Below are 17,568 nucleotides of genomic sequence, written 5' to 3'. Positions count from 1 at the left end.
CTTGTCACTCATGGTCCTGATTTGGAAATGTATTGGCTGTTCCTTCACTGTCACTGGACCAAAGTCCTGGACTCCCTCCCTAACAGCACTGTGGGTGTACCTACACCACATGGACTGCAGCGGGTTCAAGAACACAGCTCACCCCCACCTTCTCGAGGGCAATTGGGGAGAGCTGGCAATATCCATATCTTGTGAAAAAAAAATTTTAATGTTACATTTGAAAGGCAATGACACAGCAAACTTTATTTTAATTGATTCAGATAGAAATTATGGCACAGAAACTTGCGATTTGCCTTTCTAATTACTTGCTGTACTTGCAAAGAGAGGGGGGCACGGTGGCACAGCGGTCAGCACTGTTGCCTCAGAGCTCCAGGGTCCCAGGTTCAGTTCCGGCCTCGGGCCACTGTCTGTGCGGAGTCTGCACTTTCTCCCCGTGTCTGCATGGGTTTCCTCCGGGTGCTCCGGTTTCCTCCCACAGTCCAAAGATGTGCAGGTTAGGTGGATTGGCCATGCTAAATTGCCCTTAGTGTCCAAAAGGCTAGGTCGGGTTACTGCTTATGGGGATAGGGTGGAGATGTGGGCTTAAGTAGGGTGCTCTTTCCAAGGGCCGGTGCTACCCAATAGGCTGAATGGTAATTTTCACTGTAAATTGATTTCTGTTTGATTTCAGTGCTCCGTGGTTAAGGGGACAGGAGCGTCTATCTCTTTCAAATGGCTTGGAGGAAATCTATCTGTAAGTTGATCTGATGATCTCAAAGCAAATATAAATTCAAATAATGCTCTTGTGTCCACAAGTGTTCATGTTTTTTTTAAATATAACAATTCCATTTATCAGGAACTTTTCACAAAGTCCGGACTTCATAACGGCTTTACAGACTGAAGTGTTTTTAAAAGTGTTGTCGGTGTCATAATGTAGGAGCCAATTTTGGCACAGCTAGATCCCGCCGACAACAAGATGGTGATGGCCAGAGTGATGTTGGTTCAAGGATAAATATTGACCAGGACACTTGGGAAAGCCTCCACGCTCTTTTTCACAATGCAGTGCCATATGTCCACCTGGGAGGGCAGGTGGGACCTCGGTTTAGAGCGTGAAACTTAAGTTGCGGAATAGACTCGGGACTGCAGCCGAGATTCTGTGAACTGGCGTCTGACACAGGGTTGTACCCGGAGGAAAGTGTGTACTACCCACTGAACCACAGCTAACTCTTTAAAAAAAAATTTAGAGTCCCCAATTATTTTTTTCCAATTAAGGGGCAATTTAGCGTGGTCAATCCACCTAACCTGCATGTCTTTTTGGGTTGTGGGGGTGAGACCCAGGCAGTCACGGAGAATGAGCAAACTCCACACGGACGGTGACCCGGGGCCGGGATTGAACCCGGGTCCTCGGCACCGTGAGGCTGCGGTGCTAGCCACTGCGCCGCCGAGCCACCCTGACAGCCCTTATAGCACTTGTACCGTCTCCTTTTATAAACCAAAACCCGCCAGCTATTGATATTGCTGTCTAGTTTTATATCTTGATTTACCTGCTCTGGCCTGTGCGTGACTCCAGAACCGCCTGGTTTTACTTTTCAATTCCCACTTGTCTATGGCCAAGCAGCCATTCAGTTGTGTTCAAGAAAGCACCACAGCGTCACCTTCTCCAGGGCAGTGAGGGATGGGCAATGAATGCTGGCCTTGTTGGTGATAGCCCATCAATTAATTAAAATAAACTATGATATATATTGTGTTGTGATGCCTACCTGGATAGACAATGGACTGTGCCCGTGGTTTATGCCCCTTCTCCATTGAGCATCGTCTGTTGTGACTGCGGAGGCCGATTTATGATTGGTCGTCTCTTCCGCAGCTGTCACAGACGAATCATGTTGGCCTGAGGTTGATTGATGGATGTCCCTTCTGGCCAGCTCCCTTTTTCCACCATTTCTTATGCTTCTGGCTAATTGCTCGCCATTCCTGACTGTTTGCCTCCAGGCTCTCTGGACAGCAGTGAGGGACTCCCACGCATTGATTCCCACTCACTCACCCCGAGCTTTCTCCTGCGGACATCTTTGTATTGAAGACATGGCCGATCTGTTGGTCTCTTGCCAATTGCAAGCTCGCCAAAGAGCATGGGCGGGATGCTCCGTCCCGCCCCGCCACATTTCTGCCTCGACCCGCCGGCGGGATGCTCCGTTACTCAGGCCGGTCAGTGGGGTTTCCCATTGTGGGGCAGCCCCACGCCGTCGGGAAACCCCCGGGCACCGGCAAAACGGAGCATCCCGCCGGCGGAGAATCCAGCCCCATGTCTTTGGGGATGTGGCCAACATCCCTTCAGCTCCCATTGGCCAACCAAAAGAATGTCGCTGACTCAGAGAGCAAACATGCTGGGGATCGCTGGGGATTCGATATTTGGCACCGTCTTGCCAGAAATGCCCAATTGTTCATTTGCGACAGCGGAGGTTGATGTGTTGGGCAGGTTGGTTCGATGTGGACTGCACTCGATGCAGGGAAGTTAGAAACAGACGTCTAACACAGGAGAAGATCCAACACTGTTTTATTCAACTCGATGAACTGCTGTACGTATTCAGCTGTGGGTCGACACTATACTGATCTGACTAGTGACCTTGTAGTAGCCTGACCAGACTTACTAGCTACCGCATGGTGTTTGTGCTTGCTATCTCAAGGACTCTGACTGTCTCAGTGGCTGGGTCCCGAGAGAGCGGGAAACCTAGTGCCCTCTGGCTTTATAGTGGTAGTGTCCTGTCTGGTGATTGGCTGTGCTGTGTTGTATGCCTACTGGTCATCCTCTGTGTCAATCACTGCCTGTCTGCATCTCATTATATACATGAGTGGTTATTATGACATCTTCCCTTTTTTTCTAATGTTAAATAAATACTGAGGTATATATATATATATACCTGACTATATACAAACGGTGATTGAACAAACGTATATACATGGGAAGGTATCGATAGTGCAGATACATGGCAAACTAAGCAATATTTACAAGAGGTAAGTCGAAGGATTCAGTCTTTGTGGCGGGCGACAAATTCTTGTCAATCGCCGCAGAGGTGGATCAGGAGCCGCCTGCACATGGAGAGGTGGGATCACTGCCATTGCGGTGGTCACGTGGGCCGGCAGGATCGCTGGCAGATCGGTGGCCTCGTGGCAGGGTACGTCCGGAGGAAGCATGACAGCCGGCGGAGCACTGCGGTCAGGTGGTGGGCGTGGAACTCTTCGCAATGCCCGTCTGTTGCGCCGTAGCAGGGAGCCATCAGCCATGCGAACAATGAAAGACCTCGGGCCAACTTGTTTGACAACAACAGCTGTGGCTGATCAACCGCCCTCAGGCAACTGGACGCGAACATGATCGGCTGGAGCCAGCTCAGGTAAATCCATGGCACGAGCATCATATGTGGCCTTTGTTGGGCCCGGGATCGCTGCACTTTTTGTAGTACCGTGAGGTGGTCAAGGTCTGGAACATGGATGGCTGGAACTGTGGTCCTCAGAGTGTGATTCATGAGCACCTGCGCTGGAGACAACCCAGTGGACAGTGGGGTTGCCCTGTACGTCAGCATCGCCAGGTTGAAGTCGGAGCCTGAATCTGCAGCTTTGCACAGCAACCGCTTGGCAATATGGACCCCTTTCTCCGCCATCCCGTTTGATTGCGGGTAGTGGGGACTGGAGGTAACGTGACGGAAGTTGTAGGACTGTGCAAAATCAGACCATTCTTGGCTATAAAAGCATGGACCGTTGTCGCTCATTACTCAATTTTGGGCCCCACACCTCAGGAAGGACATACTGGCACTGGAGCGGGTCCAGCGGAGATTCACACGGATGATCCCAGGAATGGTAGGCCTAACATACGATGAACGTCTGAGGATCCTGGGATTATATTCATTGGAGTTTAGGAGGTTGAGGGGAGATCTAATAGAAACTTACAAGATAATGAATGGCTTAGATAGGGTGGATGTAGGGAAGTTGTTTCCATTAGCAGGGGAGACTAGGACCCGGGGGCACAGCCTTAGAATAAAAGGGAGTCACTTTAGAACAGAGATGAGGAGAAATTTCTTCAGCCAGAGAGTGGTAGGTCTGTGGAATTCATTGTCACAGAGGGCGGTGGAGGCCGGGACGTTGAGTGTCTTTAAGACAGAAGTTGATAAATTCTTGATTTCTCGAGGAATTAAGGGCTATGGAGAGAGGGTAAATGGAGTTGAAATCAGCCATGATTGAATGGTGGAGTGGACTCGATGGGCCGAATGGCCTTACTTCCACTCCTATGTCTTATGGTCTTATTACCGTGAGCGGTATCCCGTGCCTGGCGAACGTTTCTTTGCAGACTTTGATGACCGTCTTCGACGTGAGGTCGGACAGTTTCACCACTTCTGGGTAACTGGAGAAGTAGTCGATCAGGAGTACGTAGTCACGCCCCTTGGCGTGAAAAAGGTCTGCACCTCCTTTGGACCACGGAGAGGTCACGATCTCGCGCTGTTGCAGTGTTTCCTTGGGTTGAGCGGTTGAAACTTCTGACAGGTGGGGCAGTTGAGGACCGTGTTGGCAATATCCTGGCTAATGCGCGGCCAATAGACCGCCTCCCGAGCTCTGCGTCGGCATTTCTCGACTCCAAGGTGACCCTCATGGAGTTGACCCAGCACCATAGCCTGCATGCTTTGCGGAATAACGATCCTGTCGAGTTTCAGAAGGATTCCCTCCACAACCGTTAGCTCACCTTTAACATTAAAGAATTGGGGACATTGTCCCTTTGCCAGCCATTGCTGAGGTTCTGCATCACACGCTGCAGTAAAGGATCCTTGGCCGTTTCCTCACAAATTTGGACCACCTGTTCGTCAGAGGCTGGGAGGTTGGTGGCACACAATTGCAGTTGCGCTTCTATGTGGCAGATGAAGTCACCTTGTTCACACGGTGTGGTGATGGGCCGGGATAGGGCATCTGCAATGATCAGCTCTTTGCCTGGCGTGTTGACAAGTTCGAAGTCATAGTGGTGGAGTCGAAGAAGAATTTGCTGTAACCGAGGTGTCATGTCATTTAAATCCTTCTGGATTATGTGGACTAGAGGCCTGTGGTCCGTTTCCACCGTGAATTTCGGCAGGCTGTAAACGTAGTCATGAAATTTGACTATTCCTGTCAGGAGACCCAGACACTCCTTTTCGATCTGGGCATACCGTTGCTCAGTGGACGTCATGGCCTTGGAGGCATATGCCACTGGAGCCCAGGACGAGGAGTCATCCCGCTGGAGGAGCACCGCTCCAAACCCGTCCTGGCTTGCATCAGTTGATATCTTGGTTTCCTTGGTTGGGTCGAAGAACGCTGGAAATGGGGCTGTGGTGAGTTTTGCCTTCAGCTCACGCCATTCCGCTTCATGTGTGGGCAGCCACTGGAATTCTGTTGACTTCTTGACGAGATGGCGGAGGGCCGTGGTGTGGGATGCCATATTGGGAATGAATTTCCCGAGAAAGTTGACCATCCCGAGGAAGCGGAGGACCGCCTTCTTGTCCTCCGGGGTCTTCATGGCATTGATCGCCAAAACCTTGTCAGCGTCTGGCCGCACGCCCTGCCGCGAGATGTGGTCACCTAGAAACTTTATATCAGATTGACCAAATGAGCACTTGGCCCTGTTGAGCTGGAGACCATGTTCATGAATTCGCTGGAAGACCTGCTTGAGGCGAGCGATGTGTTCCTGGGGGGTTGTGGACCAGATGATCACGTCGTCCACGTATACTTGTACCCCCTCGATGCCCTCCATCATCTGCTCCATGATGCGATGAAACACTTCGGAGGCAGATATGATGCCGAAAGGCATGCGGTTGTAACAGTAGCGGCCGAACGGGGTGTTGAACGTGCACAGCTTGCGACTGGACGCATCCAGCTGTATTTGCCCAAAACCCCGGGAGGCATCCAGCTCAGTGAAGAATTTGGCATGAGCCATCTCACCGGTTAACTCTTCACGCTTCGGGATCGGGTAGTGCTCCCGCATGATGTTGCGGTTTAGATCCTTGGGATCAATGCAAATGCAGAGCTTCCCTGATGGCTTCTTTACGAATACCAAGGAGCTGACCCAGTCTGTTGGCTCCATGACCTTCGAGATAATGCCCTGGTCTTCGAGGTCCTGTAGTTGCTTTTTCAGACGATCCTTGAGGGGCGCCAGCACCCGGCGTGGTGCATGGATTACAGGGGTGGCGTTCGGCTTGAACAGTATTTTGTATCGGTACGGGAGCGTGCCCATTCCATCGAATATACTGTGGTACTGCGTGATAATGTTGTCTATGTCGGCCTGCAAATTTCCATCGGACGAGGCAGTCGCCGGTGACGATGACATGGTGTGGACTCACTGAACCAGGTTCAGGAGCTTGCAGGCGCGAGCACCAAGCAGGGACGCCCTGTCAGGCCTGACGATTTCAAATCATAACGTTGCCTTGATCGCCTTGTTGGATACCCCTAGTTGACAAGAGCCACCGGCAGCTATGGCATTGCCATTGTAGTCACCGAGCTGGCAGGCCGGTGGAAGAATGCTTGGTCGGGCCCGGATGGTGTCGAGGTCAGATTGTGAGAGGAGGTTCGCAGACGCGCCGATGCCCAGTTTAAATCGGATGCGAGCCTTGTTAACTGTGAGGACAGCACACCACTCGTCGTCGGGATCCACACTGAGGATCGAGAGGCGTTGGGCAGGTGTGGTGGAGGCCAGCTTATGTGTGGCTATGATGCCCACCCGATATGGAGACTGGAGGCAGTCAGCATCAGGGTCCGTTGGGCTGTCGGGATCAGAATCTGGCATGCCTTGTTGTATTGAGCGGATACTTCTGCGCTGCAGCTGGGATCGCTGGCTGCTGAGCGGTGGAGCGGATCTGCAGAGGACTGCGTACTGGCCAGGCTTGCCACACTGGAGACATCGGCGCCCTCTTGCCGGACATTGACGCTTTAAGTAGGCGGAGTCACAATTCAGACACGTCATGACGCTGACGTCAGCGCGATCTGTGTGTCATCGCGCATGCGTAGTGCGGTCGGCCGACGTACGCACCTGCGCAGTCGGGTTTTCGATCTCGTCCACTCGGTCGTGGAGCGCATGCGCAGGGATCCGAGAAAAGCGCTCGAAACGGCCACTCTCCTCGATGCTCAGGCCCTGCATCTGTGCAATGGCCTGCACCCTTCCTGCCTCGTGGGAGGCCAGCTTCACAGTTTTTGCCGCCCTGATGTGGGGGTAACGATTCTTGTCATGCTCATGGACAACGCACGTCTCGATAGCCACAGAGAGGGTCAACTGTTTGGTTTTAAGGAGCTGCTGTCGCAGGGAGTCGGAGCGGACCCCGAAAACAATCTGATCCTGGATCATGGAATCAGCCGTCGAGTCAGAGTTACATGACTGCGCTAGGATGCGGAGATGGGTCAAGAAGGACTGAAAAGGTTCATCCTTACCCTGAAGCCTCTGCTGGAAGATGTACCGTTCAAAGCTCTCATTCACCTCAATGTCGCAGTGGCTGTCAAACTTCAGCGGGACTGTTTTGAATTTTGTTTTGTCTTCGCCGTCGGCGAACGTAAGCGAATTGTAGATATGGGTGGCGTGGTCCCCCGCAGTGGAGAGAAATAACGCGATCTTCCTGGCATCCGATGCTGCCTTGAGATCGGAGGCCTCGATGTAAAAGCAGAATTTTTGCTTGAAGATTTTCCAGTTGGCGCCGAGGTTGCCGGAGATGCGGAGCTGCGGAGGAGGCTGGATGTTTTCCATTTCGCTGGATGGCTGCTTGCTGGTCAATGCTGATTCACTCGAGGTAGGTCCGGCAAGGTCAAAACCACTCTGGTACCATGATGTGTTGGGCAGGTTGGTTCGATGTGGACTGCACTCGATGCAGGGAAGTTAGAAACAGACGTCTAACACAGGAGAAGATCGAACACTGTTGTATTCAGCTAGATGAACTGCTGTACATATTCAGCTGTGGGTCGACACTATACTGATCTGACTAGTGACCTTGTAGTAGCCTGACCAGACTTACTAGCGACCGCATGGTGTTTGTGCTTGCTATCTCATGGACTCTGACTGTCTCAGTGGCTGGGTCCCGAGAGAGCGGGAAACCTAGTGCCCTCTGGCTTTATAGTGGTAGTGTCCAGTCTGGTGATTGGCTGTGCTGTGTTGTATGCCTACTGGTCATCCTCTGTGTCAATCACTGCCTGTCTGCCTCTCATTATATACATGAGTGGTTATTATGACATCTTCCCTTTTTTTCTAATGTTAAATAAATACTGAGGTGTATATATATATATATATATATATATATATGCCTGACTATATACAAACGGTGATTGAACAAACGTATATACATGGGAAGGTATCGATAGTGCAGATACATGGCAAACTAAGCAATATTTACAAGAGTTAAGTCGAAGGATTCAGTCTTTGTGGCGGGCGACAAATTCTTGTCGATCGCCGCAGAGGTGGATCAGGAGCCGCCTGCACGTGGAGTGATGGGATCGCTGCCATTGCGGTGGTCACGTGGGCCGGCAGGATCCCTGGCAGATCGGTGGCCTGACCAGACTTACTAGCTACCGCATGGTGTTTGCACTTGCTAGCTCGTGGACTCTGACTGTCTCAGTGGCTGGGTCCCGAGAGAGATGGAAACCTAGTGCCCTCTGGCTTTATAGTGGTAGTGTCCTGTCTGGTGATTGGCTATGCTGTGTTGTATGCCTACTGGTCATCCTATGTGTCAATCACTGCCTGTCTGCATCTCATTATATACATGAGTGGTTATTATGACAGAGGTGGAAGCTGTTCCGCCTCTTCGCTAGTATAAGCTGTGTATGCTTCGCTGCTCGAAGGGGGGCGCTTGGAACAAAAGCTACACCAGGAGCTTTGTATTTTCAGTTAGTTTGCGATTGGTCCATACTTAACTTCCCAACTTTGGCAATACAGCTGTGGTCTTGGCAATCCTGGTGCTGAATTTGGTATCGGGGGGGCATTATTGCCACAAGTCGGCTTACATTAACACTGCAATGAAGTTACTGTGAAAATCCCCTAGTCGCCACATTCCGGCGCCTGTTCGGGTACACGGAGGGAGAATTCAGAATGTCCAATTCGCCTCACAGCACGTCTTTCGGGACTTGTGGGAGGAAACCGGAGCGCCCGGAGGAAACCCACGCAAACACTGGGAGAACGTGCAGACAGCGACCCAAGCCGGGAATCGAACCCGGGACCCTGGCGCTGTGAAGCAACAGTGCTAACCCGGTCCAAGGTAAAGTGAAGCTGTCAATGACCCCCAGAGTGGAGTCTCTACGTCCTGACCCCTAACGTTAGTCTTTCGGGTTCTGGTTGTCAGTGGAAACACCTTGCAGGCCCTGGCAAGCCAGTGTCCAAGCTGTTACAAGTATAAATCAGAATGGGATATCAGTACGGCATCATCAGCAAACAGCAACAGGACTTGGACATCACTCACTTTTTGGTATGCAGTCTTGCCATTGGCTCCGGCAAGCAGGTCGATACCCTGTTTGAGCAGCAAGAGGCGAATAATAGCAGCAAGGAGAAAAATATGCCGAAGGGCTTTGGTGCCAGGCCACAGTCTGGCTCTATTCTGCTGATGTTGCTCTATTTTTACGGACGAAACCGCATCTTCTTGTGGAACAAAGAAAGAACGCCCAAGAGTCCGCAGCAATTCCAAGAGTCGGTCTCCACTGACAAGACCCGTCCCCCCCTTCTTACGTGCTGCTTACTGTCTCTCAATGAGATTAACTCTCGTTCTTCTGAACTCCAGAGAATATAGGCCCAACGTACTCAGCCTATCGTCATGGGACAACGCCCTCATCCCAGGGGACCAATCCAGTGAATCATCGTTGTATTCCCTCCCAGGCAAGTACATCTTTCATTAGATATGAGACCAAACCAGGTGTGACCTCACCAAAACCCTGTACGATTCCAGTAAACCCCCTTATTCTTGTACTCCAATCCCCTTGCAGTAAAGGCCAATACGCCCTTTGCCTGAATTGCATGCTGTACCTGCAGCGTGAGTGAGACCGATGGGATGGCCCTATGAAAGGGCCAGTGCAGACTTGATGGGCTGAATGGCCTCCTCCTGTTCTGCCGTATCCTGTGATTCCACAATAGACTTTCAGTTTGATATTTCCATGCAGTTGAAGTCATGCCCGAGTTGACCAGATGTTTTGATTTGATCAATCTGTTTCAGGGAGAATTCGGGAGATTGTATCCTCTTCCTCTGGGTTGGAAAGATTCGAGACTTTCTCCAGCTGAAATCACAGTCAACTGACAAAGGTAATCCTGTTATCCTGTTCCGTGTCGTTACTGACATCCTGGGACTATACTTGCACCTGTGCTTTAGGACCCCTCGAAGAAAACCATCCTTCGTTCCCAGCCATCCGCGTTCCTCAACTTACGTCAGTGTTTTTCAAACTTTAGTGCCCGGGACCTTTCTGCAGGCTCAGCCGTTGAGCATATTCAAGATAGATGCAAGAAGACTGAATTGAATTTTTAAAAAAATCTCCTGTGTCAGCGTGCTGACGTCGGGAGGAGGCGGTGTTTCTTGCCGGGCTCCGGGCATGCGCACTGATCAGCGGGCACGTATGCGCAGCGCGCCCCCATCTTCGAAGCCGCTCGCACGCGGCATTTTGAAAAGCCGGCTGATGCGGCCGTTGTGCCTGAATTCACGCGATTGGGGACGCCGCGGTGGATGGCTCCGCGACCCTCCCGACACCCGCCCGTGACCCCCACTTTGAAAATGCCTGACCTACATGGGTTATCACTGTACAACGAGAGAGGCTGTGACAAAGAAGTTGGGTTACATGATATTATGGGCAGGGTTTAGAGAACACAAAAGTATATCATGGAGTTCACCTGACCCACAACCTTTAATAGGTTTTGGTTATGGGGAGCATAAGGGCCCACTTTACAGGTGTGATGCAACAGAGAACTAAAGTATGTTTAAAACAAAACAATGTTTATTCTATGAATCCAGTTAACATTTTATAGACACACAGTAAACATCTTATCAACTACAAACACTGATACTTTCCCAAATACAATACTCTATCGGTAACCCTTAATAACTTCCCAAACAACATCCATAAGCTAAATCCTTTTTAAAATAAAGACAGCAGTTTAAATGCTCTACAGAGACAGGTATTACTTTGAAATCATCTGGAGACATTCCTTCGCTTGTAGAGAGAGAGATCAAAGCTACTTGCTTTGAAAGCAGCTCTCCACCTCTGAAAACGAAACCAAAAACACACTGCATCTGCCAGCTCAAAAACGAAAGTGAAAGACAGCCCAGCTCCACCCACACACTGACATCACTGCAGCTATTTGATAAACACCCATTTCTTAAAGGTACATCCACCTGACAATGAGAAGAGAGTGTAAACATTTTGGAACTCATAGCAGTCAACCTAGCCCCGTCACTGCAAAATTAGTCCAGACATGTCATATATGTTCCAGGTGTCTGCATATTTCCTAAAGATATATTTTTTCATGGAATGCGGGTGTCGCTGGCAAAGCCAGCATCTACATAGAACATACAGTGCAGAATGAGGCCATTCGGCCCATCGAGTCTGCACCAACCCACTTAAGCCCTCACTTCCACCCTATCCATGTAACCCAATAACCCCTCCTGACCTTTTTGGTCACTGAGGGCAATTTATCATGGCCAATCCACCTAACCTGCACGTCTTTTGACTGTGGGAGGAAACCGGAGCACCCGGAGGAAACCCACGCAGACACGGGGAGGATGTGCAGACTCCGCACAGACAGCGACCCAGCGGGGAATCAAACCAGGGACCCTGGCGCTGTGAAGCCACAGTGCTATCCACTTGTGCTGCCCATCTGTTGCTCTTCCTTGATTACCTGTGACCTGAGTGACTTGCTAGGGCCATTTAAGGATAAGAGTCAACCACATTGCTGTGGTCTGGAGTCACGTGTAGGCCACACCGGGTAAGGACATTAGTGAACCAGGTGGGTTTTTTTTTTTTTTACAACAGTCGATGACAATTTCATGGTCACCGTTATTGAGACGAGCTTTATATTCCGCACATTTTTTATTAATTAAATTTAAACTGCACCAGCTGTCATGGTGGGGTTTGAACCCAGAATGTCAGCCTGGGTCTCTGGACTATTCGTCCTGTGACATACAAGCGTCTGTCCTGAATATTATATTAGAGGGTAAAGGATATGTTTATATCTTGACATAAATGATGTTGATATCTATACGTTGACATGTGTGTGTATATAAGATATAGGAGAAATAACGAAATGGGGTTTGCCCTGACAGAGGGGGGTTCCCTGTCAATTCCCTGGTTCTCGGAGGGGCACAGATTGAGGATAACTGGGGCTGGATTCTCCGGCATCCCAGCCGCATGTTTCCCGACGCCGCCCCGTCGCTGACGACGGGATTCTTCTCTCTTCCCTCCGCTTGTCAATGGGATTTCCCATTGAAGCCCCCCCCCCACGCTGCCAGGAAGCCCGTGGGCGGAGGGGTGTCGTGGGGTGGGGGGGGGGAGTTTATTTGAATGCTCTGCCTGAAATGGGGCCGTAAGCGGACTTGACAGTTGCCAAAAGGAGTTGGAAAAATATTCGGGTGGGGAAACAAACGACAGGGCTGTGGGGAAAATTTGGCACGGCTCTCCCAATTAACCATTGACGGGCTGAATGGCCTCTTTCTGTGCTAGGCGTTTCAGCCAATGGATTTGCAGTGCCTGTCATCAGATCATTAAAACACCCGAAAGACATTTGGGTAAAACCGCAAACTGGTGTAGAATGATAAAGGCCCAAATGGGAAGATTGCCTGTTGCTGAAGGAGTACGTGGGGTGTTTGCACAAAAATGTTTGCAATTGAATGGGGGGAAAGAAATCATGGCCAGGATTGTGTGTTGAAAATTAACCGCGAGGTTCATTGATACCAAAGAGTAAATTGGGCAGTCACGTTTTAAAGCCTGTTTCATTGTTTCTGACATCTTTTTGACAGCTCCAGAAGTACAGCAAACAACAGAAGAGGCTGGAATCAATTATCAAGACGATTATTTAATTGCCCCTCAGCCACCCGGTCAGCAGGTTACAGTGAATGTAGCTTTTCCTGAAAGCTCAGAAGGTAAGTCACAAAGGGGATTTTGCTCTATCCAACTGAGTCGGGACAGGACGCACCCTACAGCAACAACCTCCATTCATATGGCATCTTTACCACAGCAAAATATTCCGGGGTGCTTCAACAGGAGCGATCACCAAATAAAAACTTTACACCGAGTCTACCACGAGATATTGGAAAAGTTTGGTCAAAGAGGGAGGAGTGTCTTAATCGAGGCGAGGAGCCCGAGAACTTGTGTCTGTTCATCTGCTGTAGAAATTCTCCTCCATGTCTTCGTCACCTCTGGCCTTGACTATTCCCAATGCACTCCTGGCCCCACTCCCAGCTTCCACCCAACATAAAGTTGTTTTTTTTTCTTTATTCTCCTCCTTTTTCACATTTTCTCCCAAATTTACACCCACCAGCAATAAACAATAATCAGTAACAAATATGTCAATCTCCATATCAATAACAACGATCCCATCCTCCTACCAAACCCCAAACATTAGCCCGCATGTTCACATAAACAAATGACAAAAAGGAATTAGGGATCACCCATAGTCACCATTAACACACGCAGCCCCCCCTCCGGCCAACCCTCCCACCCAACCCCCCCAACTAACGTTCGATGTTATCCAGTTCTTGAAAGTTCATAACGAATAATGCCCATGAATTGTCGAACCCCTCCGTCCTTCCCCTCAGTTCAAACTTAACCTTCTCAAGAGACAAGAATTCCAGCAGGTCCCCCCCGCCACGCCAGGACACAGGGTGGAGAGGCTGCTCTCCAACCCATCAGGATCCACCTTCGGTCGATCAACGAGGCGAAGGCTACAACATCTGCCTCCGCACCCGTTTCCAACCCCGGCTGGTCCGACACCCCGAATATGGCCTCCCGGGGGCCCGGGTCCAGTTTCACGTGCACCACTTTAGAGATTACCCTAAAAACTTCCTTCCAGTAATCCTCCAGCTTTGGACAGGACCAAGACAAATGAATGTGATTAGCGGGACCTCCCCCGCAACGTTCACACACATCCTCTACTCCTTCAAAGAATGGCTCATCCTCGCCCTCGTGAGGTGTGCTCTGTATACCACCTTCAGCTGTATCAGCCCCAACCTCGCGCACGAGGTGGAGGTGTTCACTGTCGAGCACCTCACACCAGAAGCACCCAACATAAAGTTGAGCTCATCCAAATCTCTTCTGTCTCTCTTTTAAAAAATATATTTTTTTTATTCAAGGCATTTTCAGATATACAAACAGATTCAGAAGAACAACTAAACAATTCAATAAACAAAACCCACTCCTCCCCCCCCACCCCACCCCCACCGCGACACCTCATCACATCCCGCCTTCCCATTTAATAATAACCTATTATTGTCACAAGTAGGCTTACATTAACACTGCAATGAATTACTGTGAAAATCCCCTAGTCGCCACACTCCAGCGCCTGTTCGGGTACACAGAGGGAGAATTCAAATTACCGAACAACACGTCTCTCGGGATTTGTGGGAGGAAACCGAAGCACCCGGAGGAAACCCACGCAGACACGGGGAGAACGTGCAGACTCCGCATTGACAATGACCCAAGCCGGGAATAAAACCTGGGACCCCGGAGCTGTTAAGCAACAGTGCTAACCACTGTGATACTGTGCCACCCCCTTACCTCGTTTTAACCCCCTTGCCCAATCCCCCCCCCCAACCTTGCTGACCCCTCACCCCTCCTTAAAGAAATCAACAAACGGTTTCCACCTCCGGGTGAACCCATCGATCGACCCCCTCGAGACGGACTTGACCTTTCTCCAGCCGCAGGAATTCCGCCAGGTCAGTCACCCCCCCCCCCCCCCCCCCCCCCCCCTGCTTTCAGCGGCTCAGAGTCCCTCCACCCCAGCAAAATCCGCTATCGGGGAGGCAAAGGCCAAGACATCGGCCTCTCACCCCCTGCACTCCCGGGTCTTCTGATGCCCCAAATGTCACCACCTCTGGACTCGGGACCACCTCTACACCCAGCACCTCGAACATCATGTCCGCAAACCCCTGCCAGGACTCCCTTAGTCCCGGACACGCCCAGAACATGTGGGCATGATTCGTGCCCGCGCGCACCGCCCACACCTAACCTCCTACCCCCTCAAAAACCACTCATCCTCGCCACCGTCCTATGAACCGTATGCTCTACCTTGAACTGGATGAGGCTTAACCTCCACATGACGGGGACGCATTCTCCCTCTGCAAGGCCTCCGCCCACTTCTCCACCTCCACCTACCCTCCCAGCTCCATTTACCCCCACCAGGGCTCCCTCCCACTCCATCAATTCCTTATAGATATCCGACACCTTCCCCTCACCTATTTCATCCTTTGATAGTACCTTATCCTGCAACCCCAGGGACGGCAGCCCAGGAAGGGGCAGCACCTCTCTCCTTACAAAGTTGCGAACCTGCAGGAACCTAAAACCGTTCCCCCAGGGCAACTTGTACTCGTCCTCCAACTTTGCAAATCTGCCCCTATAAAGAGATCACCAAAATGCTCAATGCCCACCTGCCGCCACCCTGAAACCTCGCGTCCAGCCCCGCCGGTGCAAGCCTATGGTATTACAGATTGGCGCCCACACCGAGGCACCCTCCAGCCCCAGGTGCTGCCGCCCAACTGCCCCCAACCATCCCATTCAACCCCCTCATGTTCCACATGGCCAGCCTGGTCGGGGGGGCTCCCGGTCCCCCTCCCCTGCCGATCAGATCAGCAAACCCCTATTTGAGCCGGCCGGCGTTACAGCGACGCTCCAGCCCCGCCATCAGGTGTCCACCGTCATCGATCTCTTCCCAACTACGCCACACCAACCACACCTACGTCAGCAACCCTACCCCCCCCCACCCACCCCTCAAACAAAGAACAAACCCCATTTCACCCCCCCCCCTCCCCCACGTCTGCCTCCTGGCAACCCCCCACCTCACTCCTGTTGACTAGCCCGCCCAACCAGCGTGGTGGCCGCTGCCCAAGATCTCCAACCTTCAGTTCCCCTCCCCGACCCACCCAACCGTCTATCCTTCAAGAGTAACAAAAGACACACTCAACATTGCTGCTCCCCCGTGAAAAACTGCCCCCGAAATCCCAACACCAAAAAATTAAAAGAGCACACAAACTCCTCCAAAGTTCAACGTCCTCGCGCTCATCTGAGCCCATTGTCCCTCATAAAGTCCGTCGCCTCCTCTGATCTGCCGAAATACAGCTCACGCTCCTGGACAGTCACCCACAGGCGGGCCGGGTACGTTACCCTAAACTTCAGCCCCTTTGTAAAGAGGGCGGCCTTAACCCGGCCCCCCTCTTCGCCAGCTCCGCACCCAGGTCCGCTTACACCCTCAGTTGGTTCCCTTCCCAGGTACATTTCCTGCTCTGCCTCGCCCATCGAAGAATCTTCTCCTTATCCAGAAAGCTGCGCAGTCGCATCACCATCGCCCTCGGCGACTCACCCACTTGCAGCCTCCTCCTCAGCGCCCTGTGTCCCCCCGGTCCACCGCCAGGGGCAAAAATCAAGGCTGACCCTCCAATGTGGCTCTGAGGGAGAGCTACACTGTCAGATTTGGATAAGACATTAAACCAAGGCCCCATATCTGATCGGGTGGATGTGAGAAACCCCGTGGCATTATTTCAAAGGGACTTATCCTCGGTGAGCGGGGCAGAATTTATCCCTGAATCACCTTCACAGACCTGGTCGTTACCACATTTCCATTTGTTGTTGAACAAAATTAACGGCTGCATTTCCTGCATTACCACAGTGACTACATCTCTTAAAAATACTTTAATGTCTGCAAGATGTTTTGAGTGGTCCGCTGGTTGTGAAAAGTGCAAGTCTTTTTTTTAATCAGCCTATTGGGTCTGGCGGAAATAGAGCTGCCCGATCTAATCCAACTTTCCATCTGTAGGCCGGTAGCTCTGTAGGTTTATGGCACTCTGAAGGCATCTCCAAGCTTGTGATAAGGGTTTCGGCCACGACCACCCATTCAGACCCTGAGCCCCAGATCCCCGACAACACTCTGGGTGGAAACGTCCCTTCAGCTCCCCTCTAACCTTTCTTTAAATCTCTGCTCCCAGGTAGCTGGCCTCTCTGAGAATGGCAATAGGTCCTTTCTATCCACAACTTCTGGGCCACTCGTTATTTTATAAGCCTCAATTAAATCTCCCCTCTGTCCAAACGAAACAACTCCAGCCTGTTCAATCTTTCCTCGTTGCTCGAATGCTCCAATCCCGACAGCAGCCTCGTAAAATCTCCAATCATAGCAGCTCCAAAAGAGGCCAGTCGGACCATCGACTCTGTGCTGGTTAGAACTAGCCAATTGGTCCCACTTCCCCTGCTCTTTCCTCCTATTTCTCCCCTTCAAGTATTGACCCAATTCCCATTTGGAAGTTACAATTGAATCTTGTATCCAGGCAGTCCGTCCCAGATCCTAGCCATTTGCCTAAAAATATTTTCCCGCATCTCCCCTCTGGTTCTTTTTTCAATCCTTTGGTTGGCAACTTTCAAAGGAAATACATCGGA

The 17,568-nt window shown here is 51.1% G+C and overlaps 1 protein-coding gene across 2 annotated transcripts in view; it reads left to right on the top strand.

The window, feature by feature from the left end:
• The window catches only part of impact (impact RWD domain protein), a 103,097-nt gene that overhangs the window by 31,589 nt on the left and 53,940 nt on the right, over positions 1 to 17,568 (top strand). For both annotated transcript variants that reach the window (XM_072468512.1, XM_072468511.1), the window contains exons 4-6: positions 671 to 733; positions 10,161 to 10,246; positions 12,948 to 13,070. In XM_072468512.1, the coding sequence (XP_072324613.1) occupies positions 671 to 733; positions 10,161 to 10,246; positions 12,948 to 13,070 (272 nt within the window). The remainder of the gene's footprint in view (positions 1 to 670; positions 734 to 10,160; positions 10,247 to 12,947; positions 13,071 to 17,568) is intronic.

The sequence above is a fragment of the Scyliorhinus torazame genome, chromosome 11, assembly GCF_047496885.1.
Source record: "Scyliorhinus torazame isolate Kashiwa2021f chromosome 11, sScyTor2.1, whole genome shotgun sequence".
Lineage (NCBI taxonomy): Eukaryota > Metazoa > Chordata > Chondrichthyes > Carcharhiniformes > Scyliorhinidae > Scyliorhinus > Scyliorhinus torazame.
Note: the sequence above shows the minus strand (reverse complement) of the source record. Positions and strands in the feature narration are given on the sequence as shown.